The 12,242-nt window shown below is 38.4% G+C and overlaps 1 protein-coding gene across 1 annotated transcript in view; it reads left to right on the top strand.

Moving 5' to 3' along the window:
• LOC127420834 (thrombospondin type-1 domain-containing protein 7A-like) overlaps nucleotides 1-12,242 on the top strand; it is a 228,482-nt gene that overhangs the window by 145,150 nt on the left and 71,090 nt on the right. The window contains exon 7 of the mRNA XM_051663396.1: nucleotides 6,146-6,340. Within this exon, the coding sequence (XP_051519356.1) occupies nucleotides 6,146-6,340 (195 nt within the window). The remainder of the gene's footprint in view (nucleotides 1-6,145; nucleotides 6,341-12,242) is intronic.

Below are 12,242 nucleotides of genomic sequence, written 5' to 3'. Positions count from 1 at the left end.
TCCACATGTATAAAATATGATACAACAGGCTTATGAGGTATATCTCTCAATCCCCATTACATGCATGCCCGCTATAAAAAACAGCTTTTAAATTTCTGACGTATACTTTATATAAAGTATATTTAAAGTGTGAACTAAACATTCTGTGTATTTTCATACATGCAGCCTGTTCTGTCATTATAAAGATTTCATTATTTTACATTGTAAGCTATTCTGATGTCATCTTACCATAGGTTCCTGAGACCCTGCGAAAAAAGTTTTACAATTTCCCTTTTTAAAATGTCAATATAGTGTTTGTTGCATAATTTGTTGAAATATAGCTGGATGTACAGCTGCAACCTGGTTCATCCTCAGGTGATTCCCTTCACTATCACAACATCTTCTGAAGGGTGCGCCAGCCAGGTTGATCATACCGACTTGAACCAGGTGGCTGACCCACTGCTCTTCTCTCCATTACCACAGCCACTGCTATGATATTTCTGCCTCTTGGCCGACTGTACTGATGATTTTCCTGCTCTGCTGCCCTTTGATGCCCAGCGTTTTCAATGCTCTCCAAAGTGACTGTCCCAGGAAGCCTCTGGCGCCAACCACCACTGGCAGGCACCTTGATCTCCATCTTTTTTGGACACTTTCATCCACCTGCAGTTGATATTTCCGCAGCTTCCTCTCGTATGCTTCCTCCATGCGCTCTTCCCACGAGACTGTCAGCTCCAGTATTATGATAGTCTTTGCTGTTCTTGACCAGATTAAAAATTCTGGCCTGAACGAAGTGTTGACTATGTCCTGAGGGAATATGAGACACCGCTGGATGTCCGCCTTCACCTCTCAGTCTGAGGCGAGTCCAAGTAAGGCACTCTCATTTGTGTTTGAGGCTTTCTCTCCACGCCTTACAAAGTGGGTATACTTGGGGCCTTTCTGGGTTTTCCTACTTTTCTGTGTGGCTTCTTGCAGAAGTCTCACCAGTGCTGTAAGCACCTTATCATGCCTCCAGTGGTATCTTCCCTCTGTCAGTACTTTCCTGCATGAGGACAGAATACTGTATGTTCCAGGTTTGCTGGTTTTCTGCAGTGTATGCAGTTTTGGTCTTCCTTCAATCCCCAGGTGACCAGATTTGTAGGACTAGGAAGGATGTCGCAGACACTCCGCAGGAGTCATATCCTGCTTGCTTCAATTGACCACATGTCTGACAATGTGATCTTCCTTTCTTTGGCTCCATCCCAATGTGTCCACCTCCCTTGCTGCAACTGTCCCACTACTCTTGCCATCCTTCCTTCCTCTGCTATGTGCCATAATTTAAGCTGGATCATCTCCCTCCTCTATCTTGGCTTAGTTTTCCCCGAACCTTGGCTGTGGAATTCTCCCAATGCCCAATCGTCCAACTGCTACTGCACCGACAATGTCTTAGTGATGTAATCTGGACTCTGCCTCCTGGAATGTTGTTGCGGCCGACCGTTTCCGCCTAGTGCAAACCTCAATTCCCACTGTCCTCACCCTGATGTCTTTTCAATCTCTAAGGAATATCACTTGCCTGACCTTGGTCACCTGGAACTATTTGACTAGGCCTCTAAATGGGAGTTGTAATTTGGTACATGAGCTATACAGGTGGATGTTACTAAAGCATTTGGGGACACCTAGCCATCTCTTTAGGTGTCCATTCCATTCTCCATTCCCTCAACTGTGGTCATGGGGAATTAGTATACTAGTAGAGGCCAGAGAAGTTGTGACAGGACACCATATTGGTAACACCAGGCTTCATAACTCCCTGGCAGGCTGCTCTTGTCCACCCTCTTAATCCACTCCTCAGCCTGATCCACCACCTTCATTCTTGTGGTGTCTTTGAGGGTGTCGTCAAACCTCTTTCCCAGACTTTTGACTGATTTCTATGACATCATTGAAATCTCCTCTACCCCAAGCTTGAATCTGATGTTGTTATCTGCCTTCCCTTTCCCCAGGACTAGACACCTGGGCTTGCTGGGTTTGAAGGTCATTCTAGCCCATGTCACAAGCCACTTGAGGTCTTCTTGCATCCACTTTCCCTCAATAACTGACCATGTTGTTATGGTCATGTCATTCATGAATGCTCATGTAGGTGGTTGTCTTACTTTAGACCTCAACATTGGTCCACGGCTTGGCCTCTCTGCAGATTTCACAAGCAGGTGCATCACTGCAGCGAACAAGATGACAGAAAATATGCAACCTGTTACAATCTCAACCTCTATCTTCTGCCACTCTTTTGTGTAACTGCCCACTGTGAACATCATCTTGAAGTTGCCAAAGTAATCTTTGAGCAGATCTTGGATTCTGCCTGGCACATGGTACTTCTTCAGGGTGGTGGTAACCAGCTGATGTGGGATCAAGCTATATGCATTTGCCAGATCCAGCCAGAGAACTGCTAGATATCCTTTTTGCTCCTTTGCCTCCCTAATGAAGTGGGTGAGAGTGTCGGTGTGTTCCAGGCATCCTGATACCCCGGTTATTCCACCTTTTTGTAATTCTGTGTCAATGTAGTGGTTCCCCAACATATATTGTGTCATTCTGCAGGCAATAGTAGCAAGGTAAATCTTTCCCTCTACATTCAGCAGTGAGATGGTGTGGAATTGTGGGAACTACCTTGATTCTTCTTCCTTGGGAATGAAGCATCCCTCTGTGCTCTTCCAACTGTCTGGCATTCTTCCCTTCTTCCAAAGACCTCTTATAAGCCTCCAGAGTCTTGTTGTTAATTTTGGGCAGCACTTATAAACCCGGTAAAGGATCCCATCCTGACCATGTGATAAAAATTGTTTATTGAAAAAAGAATATTTTATTCATATTTTATTTGATGTGCTGAATTAACTGCGGAATATTTCAGTCCATGTTTATAGACTAAGGAGAGGAAGTTGTCATGGCCAATCTCTCAAACATTTGGCATTCCTGAAAAGCCCAGGGAGTCATCTGATAATGCCCCAAGATTTACCACTGTATGGGCTAAGAAAAACTTAAATAACAAATGTCCTACACAAAAATAAATTGCTGGGCCTCCGGAGGATAATGACCTATAAAGCCTAATGCATGTTTCTACGATTTCTTTTTATAGTTTGTCTAATGGCACTAAAAATTTGAATTTTCTGACAATTCTTTCATATGTCAGGCTTTACAGGGTTAAAAACTAACATACTGTATATGGGCATCACTGCTGTGTGTTTAATGTGTTTATTTAGAGTCCCACAGACACCTAAATAAACATAATTTAGGTTAAATAAACCTAATCCCACAGATTAACCTCTAAACCTAACCCTAACCTTAATTTAGAATAAATAACCTTGGTTTTTACAGTAACCACAAAATTAAACACGGTTACTATATTACCACCATATTACTGTAGTAACACCATGGTTAATTGCATTAAAACTATGGTTTCTACCAAAAAACACGGTTACTATAATAAAGTAATACAGTTATGCAATCTGCATATAAGTGATGCCGAGCTGTGGGAACGAGTGTGATGCTGTAAAAAATACATTTTACAGCATCTTTGCATGTTTACTTGTTTTTTTGTTTTTTTTTTATTCTTATGTTTTAATGAATAAGACAATGAATTAACAATACGTACACACACACACACACACACACACACACACACATATATATATATATATATATATATATATATATATACATTTTAAATATATTTGTATTTAATTTCATTCAATATTTTTATCACAATCTCACAAACCCCTTGTTTGGGAAATGCTGATGTAATGTATTAGATGCAAAGATCACAGTTTAACATTGACAGTACACAGTCAAAAAAAAAAAAAAAAAAGAAAAAAAAAAGAAAAGGTCACAATTCAAATTACAATATTCATTTTACAGTGTAATTACACCAGTAATGAGGTATACTAATAAACTGTGTGTACTTACAGTGTAATTATTTTTTGGAGCTGCTTGTATTTATTTATTTATTTTTTCATTTAATTTAATTAATTTAAAATAATAATAATAATAATAGGTCATGATGTTTTCTTATGTTTTACCTCAAAGCAAAAAAAAAAAAAAAAAAAAATTTAAAAAAATGAATTCATGTGTAATGTTGATCTTGAAAGGTCTGACAGTGGGCCTTGACTCTGTACAAAGTGCACACTTTTAAGAGCAGCTTGCATTTAATGTGTTTGCAAATATCTCTGGGTCTTCTCTCTTCTGAGAGCACAGCTGTCACATTCTATTTGACTTTAAAGAGCTGATGTATAAGGTAATCTAGAATTTGTGTGCACTAGAAGCACATTAACGTCTACAGAACCTCCGTGTCACTGTTAAACTGTTGAGGAAAACTGTGCAAAGGTGTTCTATATGTGCAGTGTACCCTTTTGCATATTGCTTAATATTTCATAAATATTACGATTTTCATTAAGGGCTATATACGTATGTGTAAGCGCATATGGAGTGCAATAGTGTGGAAATTCATTTATTGAAGGGAAATCCTTAAGAGTACATATGAGTGAATGTGGGTGCTTGGCACTGAATGTGTGTGCTGTTTCCGTGCACGGTTGGACATAATGACAACACTTGGCTGTGGATTTCATGCATGTGTGAATTCTCTGTGTGGGTAGATTTATTTACACAGTGACTAGTCTATTAATGCTCACACAATTTTTTATTTATTTATTTTTTTTTTTTTTTTATCAATGAGTTGACACTTTTCTTGTCCCATGTTCCTGTTTTTAAATCTGTATGTGTATTTCTTGTGCAGCAGCACAGGAATGGATTTAGTTTTTAATGTGTTAGCATTTTCACAATCATACTCACAGTTCTATGAATATTACTTCATTTGAATTCCGATAAGTTCCACAAAGTGGTTGCTAGCCTATAAGGATAGGTTATTTCAGCATTTAATTTTCAATCCATTACTAAGCAGAGTGCAACGGGGCTAAAGATCCCTAGATATTTTTGAGTTTAATTCTCCCAGATAAATAGCAAGAAAAACTTACACTACTACTTTCTATCACCATGCACTGCTAAATGTTTAAAGGTTGATTTTGAGATCATTTGAACTAAGATTTAATAACTTGTGAAATGTTGCAAATTGATATAGCTAAATACATTTGCTATATAATTATATATAAATGATATAAATGATAAATATATATGCAAGTTATTGTATTTCTATTTAGACAAAACACTAATTTGTCATTTTCAGTTTTGTTCAAAGTGATTAAATCAAAACATTTTTTTTTCTTTCTGTTTTTTTCAGTAACTGTCCAGTAAGTGAAAATAGGATTTTGTAACAGTATTTAAGGCAAAAAGCCATCATTTTGCAGGGGCAAAAGGGGCTAATTTGTTTGTAGATACTGGAGATGTTACAAATGCAACATTTAATTGAAATGAACAGGATATGGTGCACTCTTTTCTGAAGTGTTTATTTTATATAAGCATTTTGTTACTGAGAAAAACATTTTTGTTTCTCAAAAGTATTTGCAGAAGTTGACAAATGTTGCTCTAAAACTGTTCCTCTTATATCTACACTTTATAACTATAACACTAAAGTTTGGGGTAAAAGGCTCCCTTGCCACTATTTATTATTATTATTATTATTATTATTATTATTATTATTATTATTATTATTATTTATTTATTTAGCTGGTCATTTTAGCCATTTATCATTGTATTTGAAAGCCATCATTTTAAAACATTTAATAAGACCTAACTGCAAATGATCAGACTTCTGTTTTTATTTTAATTAAACACATATATTATGTTTTAATTCCAGAATATGGTCAATCTTTCAGCAACTTTAAAACAAAATAAATGCTTTTCCTCTCAAATAATGCCAGAAAATGTTTTTCTGTTATTAACTTGGCAAGCACTGCTCTATCTGTTTGAATGAGCAAAATGACTGAGACACAAGTGCTATCTGTGACAACTTGTGTAAAAGGAGAAATTAACTATTAAACAACTATTGGATAAATTCAAAGCTTATGATACACATTAATTTTCATTCTAAATAAATATTAAAAGCACTATTTAAAAAGTAAGGATCGCCATTTTATGTCAGACATCAGTTTCAAAATTATCAATAGTTCAAGATTAATCCATCCATCCCTGCTAGTCTTCAAGGGGTCCACGTTTTTGATGTGTGAAAATAACTTGTCCTATGATTTGCTGTTTTTAGGTAAATATGTGGACAGACAGCTCTGTCGGGATGCCATCCTCCCCATGCCTGTGCTGTGTGAGGTGCCCTGCCCAAAGGACTGTGTGCTCAGTCCCTGGACTACCTGGTCTCTGTGCTCCAACAGCTGCTCAGGGAAAAACACAGAGGGCAAGCAGACCAGAGCACGCTCCATTATGGCCTACAATGCTGGGGAAGGTGCAAATCTTTCTATTTACCAAACCACACTCTCTCTCTTTCTTTCTCTCATTTTTAATTCCTGTCCTCTTCCATTTTCTCCTCCACCATGATGACTGCTCTCTATTTTTATTTCTTTTTTCTGTCCTCTGCATTTTACAGCTACTGCAAAAATTGTTACTTGGGTGACAATAATGCATGGTAAGGACTAGTGGAAATATGTTACACTGTGAGAAAAATGCCATGCTTTAGATGCAGTCTACCGCTAAAACTACTCTGGTTAACATTATATAGTAGTGCTATCTGTGATTAACCTTTGAAAGCTGTATTGAATGCAAAGCTAGACTATAAAAGCTTGTTTTGTCTTTTCGAAGGTCTCTCTATGGTTCCAAAGGTTCCTGCCCTCTTTGGTATATTCACTACCTTTATTTCTAAAGAAAATGTAGTTATTTTGTTGCTGATATAGCTTTATAGCCATGCAGATGTTTAAGTAGACATTAGCAGGTTGTGAATAGCTAGATGCATTAACCTCCTTAGTGCTAGTTTAGCAATTTTCCATGTGAGCAGACTCGTAAAAAAAGCCGCCCATCAGAAAGTTATGAGGATCTCTGAGCGTTAAGTGATTCAAACCTCAGGTGAGCTGAAGATGTAAGAGTGTGTGTCTGATGTATAATAGACTGATGGTAAAGTGATTGCTTCTGGGCTAAAACCTTCTTTTTCCCTCTGCCACTCACCGACCAGATTTTCATTTCCACATCCTGTATATGTGGCTTGAGGGAACAGACACTTGCACTGCAGATGGGAGCAAATCAGCTTGTTTCGCTTGAACATCACACAATTTTTACAGTCATGATTGCATTAGTATAGGGTAGAGTGGGGCTAGTTGTCACTTGGGGAAGTGTACACAGATGCTCGTTTTCTCTATCAGTGGTGTTGTATGTTGGTTTCAAGCATCTACTGTAGTTAAAAACCCTTTTATTTATTTATTTTATTTAGTTAGTGTAGTTTTCTAATTTTATCCTCTAAATTTCCAAAATTATATTTTTGCTGTATCTGGCAGGTAAACAAGTGAATAAAACCACACTGGTATACATTTAGGCAAAAGTAAACTACACTCACCGGCTACTTTATTAGGTACACCTGTACAACTGCTTATTCTTGCGATTATCTAATCAGCCAATCGTGTGGCAGCAGTGCAATGTATAAAATCATACAAATATGGGTCAGGGGCTTCAGTTAATGTTCACATTAACCATCAGAATGGGGCGAAAATGTGATCTCAGTGATTTAGACAGTGGCATGATTGTGGGTGCCAGACGGGCTGGTTTGAGTATTTCTATAATTGCTGATCTCCTGAGATTTTCATGCACAACAGTCTCTAGAGTGTAAAGAGAATGGTGCGAAAAACAAAAAAACATCCAGCGAGCTGCAGTTCTGTTAGCGAAAATGCCTTGTTGATAAGAGAGGTCAACGGAGAATGGCCAGACTGGTTGGAGCTGACAGAAAGGCTACGGTAGCTCATAGGGGTGCACCGATCGATCGGCCACTGATGTAAATCGGCTGATCTTCGTCTTAAATCTGTGATCAGCCAATCGCGCCTAGGGCCGATCTTTTTTTGCAGTACGCAGGGAATCACACATGCACTGCTACTCTAATGAATGTGCCTTTTCTCAGCCCTTGATGCATGACAGTGTGGCCTCTGGAGGGTGAATTGCTGGCAATTCTAAGTATTCACAAATTTAAACTTATTGTTTACTGTTATTCAGATGAATCTGCAGGTATCTTTTTAAAATTGTGTAAGAATTACACATGTATGAATATTAAGTTGCCCATTTTCTAGAGTCATTACGGTAGTAATTCTGACTCGCTGCACAGTGAGCTGGAAGATGATAAAGAGGCTGCTAAAGGTTATAAAAATGAATTAAACAACAAAAAAACATGCAAATACAAATCAGAGTATACGTGATGTAATGTGAGTCATGACAATCAGACATTGAGTTGAGCGATAGAGACTGTTTGAGCAATCATGAGCACTTTCAGCTTCACTCCCTTCAATATGCTCACTCACGGTGTCAATCAAACATGTACGCTCTCCAGGTGCTCTCAATATATCATCAATCACTCATCTCAGCGCTAATCTGTGAGGATCCCATTTTAAATCAAATTAATGTTGGTAACATTACCACTAATAACAGCAATTACATTTAAACCATAACGGCACCACGTCTTCATGCATTTCCTAAAAAATGAATGATTTGTGGAGCGCCACGTGATGTCATGCGAAAGGCAGATGTGTGAGACAGCTCTGCGCACTTTGCAAATTGTTTTTAAATATTTTGATGATATAATCCGGTGAAATTCGATACACCCATTTACACATTTGCTGTTTGAGTTAAACATGGCATAGAAGTCAAAATCATCGGGCTCTGGAGACATTAAAAGACACTTATGGGTTCAAGATGAAAGCCCAGACAGGCCTATGGACCGGGGACTCGATTTGGATGGCGTGGCGGGAGAAGAAATCCAGCGTCAACTGTCCAACATGTCGGTGATGTTGACGAAGGTATTTGCGGACTTGAAGGATCTCGCTGTAATACGGCGATCGATTACGGCGATGGAAAAAAAATTCTCTGAGTTAGTCACTAGAGTGACAGATGTGGAGAGACGAATCGATTATTTGGAGTCATCAGAGAGGGAATTAGCTGCTAATCCGCCCATGACCAAAGATGATTTGGAATGTGTTCTTGAAAAGCTTGAAGATTTTGAGAATAGAAGCCGCAGGAATAACATTCAAATTGTGGGAATTCCTGAGCATGAGATAGGGCAGAGATATGGTGAAATTCCTAGATGAGCTTTTCCCGAGTCTACTCGACATAACAGGCCATAAACTGGAAATCGAGCAAGCTCACAGAGTCCCGGCTCACAGATCTGCTGAGGGAGACAGGCCCCGATCAATCCTGGCCAAATTTTTGAGATCATCCGATAAAGATCTCGTGTTGCACCAGGCGAGGAGCAAAGGAAAACTTTTTTGGAAGATTTTATTTTAAACAATATTTTATTTTATTTATTTTATTTTATTTATTAACAATATTTATTTTAAACAATATTTTAAATTTGATTTTAACAGTATTTTCTTGTTTCCGGATTTGTGAACTCGACAAGAGTGAAACGCGATCGTTTCAAGGAATGCAAGAAACTCTTACATCAGTGGAAGATAACTTTTGCTCTGATGTTCCCTGCCAAACTGAGAATAAACTCCAAGGACGGCTGCAAAGTATTTACATGTCACAATCAGGCAATGTCTTTTATAGAAACAATGGGTGAGTAACCATTGGGTGTTTCTCTTGTGAGTGGATTGACTCATTGTACATACTCTGGCTTTCGGAGGAAGCTGGGCGCCATTTTTATTTCTTTTTGCGTTGGCTCCACCGAGCGGCTGGAGTTTGTTTTGTGGATTAACACTTTTCTTTAAAGAAACTTTTGCATTGATGGAAGATCACTTTTACAATGAAGTTCCTGGCCAGATTGAGAATAGACACTACGGATGACTGCAAAATATCTACATGCCCACACAAAGGATGTCTTTTATAAAGTTGGCAGACTGTGTAAGTCATGGGATATACTTTTATGCGGCCTCCGAGTGAATTGACTTTTGACCATCTGAGGAACCGGGATGCGTGTTTCCTTTCCTTTTGTGCTGGTTCCGCCTAGAGGTTGGAGCTTGTTTTGTTAAATAACACTACTTTGGGACAGTTATGGATGAATCTGTCAGTTCCTTGTGCTTATGCCTCCTGTTGGCTGGAGTATGATTTTTGGAGTATTTTCGTGAGACATTGGAATGATTACGTCATGTGCTGCACTCATCAGCTGGCTCACTGAAGATTCGTTTGTCTGACCGAGGAAACTGAATGGCTTTATATCAGCTGGAATTTGTTTTGTGAAGGAACACACCTACGAGATAGTTCTGTGAATGAGTCTACATGTTCTCTGTGTTTATTCATCCTATTGGCTGGGGTTTGTTTTACAAAATATTTGATGTTATGTAATTTACAAATTTGTGAGGCAAACTTGAGCAATCCGATGGCAAAGTTGTCGCGGGGGCTCTCGTAGGTGTACATGGACTCTTTGAGTTTAGAGGGACTGACGCCAGTTGGTGCTTTCGTGTGCGGGGTTAATGCGCACTTTTTCTTTTTTCTGTTTGTTTTGTTCGGGGGGAAGTTCGGGGTTTTATTGTTGCATTAATGTTGAAATGTGGTCTTCATAATTTTGTTTTTGGCACACAATTTATTTTTTCTATTATATCAAAATGCCAAATGTTAATATGAGTTGTACTATCTCTCTCCACATGGAATGTGAATGGGTTGTGGCACCCCATAAAAAGAAGGAAGGTTATTTATTTTCTTAAATGTAAGAAATATGATATAGTGTTTCTTCAAGAAATGCATCTTTCCCCGCAGGAAGCTGAAAAATTTGGGAAGATATGGGGTGGACATGTTTTCTTTAGTGCGGGCTCAAGTAAGAGCAAGGGAGTCGTTATATTGGTAAATAAACATTTACAATTCATATGTCTCAAACAGATTAAAGATAAATTAGGGAGAGTCATTATTGTTTTAGCAGAAATTCAGGGGCAAAATCTGATTTCGGCTAATATTTACGCACCTAACGCTGATGATCAGGGCTTTTTTATAGATATTGAAGGGATGTTGCAAACCTCTGGCACCCCTCATGATATAATATTGGGAGGAGACTTTAATCTTTTGATGGACTTAGTCCTTGATCATAGTGAAGCAAAAGTGTGTAAGCCCCCTAGAACAACATTGACGCTTCACAGGATGTGTAAAAATCTTGGTCTTACAGATATTTGGAGACTTTTGAACCCATCTGGTAGGGACTATACATTTTTTTCATCAGTCCATAAGATTTATTTTAGAATAGATTTTTTTTTATATCCAAATCCCTAATTTCATCTGTTGTTGATTGCTCAATTGGAAACATTTTAGTCTCGGATCACGCCCTGGTGAGTTTAGAGGTGTTGCCACATATAGAGAAAAAGAAATCATATAGTTGGCGCCTTAATGTATCCCTTTTGCAAAATCCTGATTTCCAACAAATGTTAAAGACTGAAATCAATGTTTATATGGAGACAAACTGGTCCTCAGTATCCTCTGTGGACATGGCTTGGGAGGCACTTAAGGCGGTTCTTAGGGGCCGGATCATACAGTATGCCTCATTCATAAACAAATGGAAGGAAATATTAAAAGTGCAGAGGCAGAGCTGAAGCGCCGTATGTCATCTGATGGCCTCTGATGGCCTCAGAGAATTGACCCGATTGAAATACAGATATAATACTATTTTGTTATGGAAAGTGGAGTTTTGGTTATTCAGGGCAAGGCAGTCATACTTTGAATATATTGATTAGTTTATTTCTTTATCATTCCATATCCTTATTACGGAATAGGTGTGGTCAGGGAGCATGATTACATTTTTAACATGTTTTTATTTTTTATAATTAATTTCACTGAATTACTGCATTAATTCAGCTGAGCATTCTCAAACAGAACGTGTGACACAAATCTCGTCATCAGCAGAGTTCTAACCGCACATTTTTGAACGTGCAGAATGCGCATGCTCTTGGGATTATTTGCATGAATTAGTGGATCCACAGTGTGGCAATACTCACATTTGAACTGTTGCTGTCACGAAGAAATGCTAGAAGACGTAAAAAATAACACGAGATGTAGGTAAAAACAACAACAGTAGATGTGCACGTTAAGAGTGCGTGTGTGAGGAGGTCAGAAGATACCTGCATTTGTATAACACAAGTCTGAAGGAATATAAAGACATCTTTATGGGTCTAAACTACTGAAGAGAAATAGTCCAGTGTCTTACAGCAGTCGAAGCATGTGCCAACAGTCTGTGTATG

This window comes from Myxocyprinus asiaticus, chromosome 30 (assembly GCF_019703515.2).
Source record: "Myxocyprinus asiaticus isolate MX2 ecotype Aquarium Trade chromosome 30, UBuf_Myxa_2, whole genome shotgun sequence".
Lineage (NCBI taxonomy): Eukaryota > Metazoa > Chordata > Actinopteri > Cypriniformes > Catostomidae > Myxocyprinus > Myxocyprinus asiaticus.
This window is presented reverse-complemented; position numbering and strand designations above follow the sequence as displayed.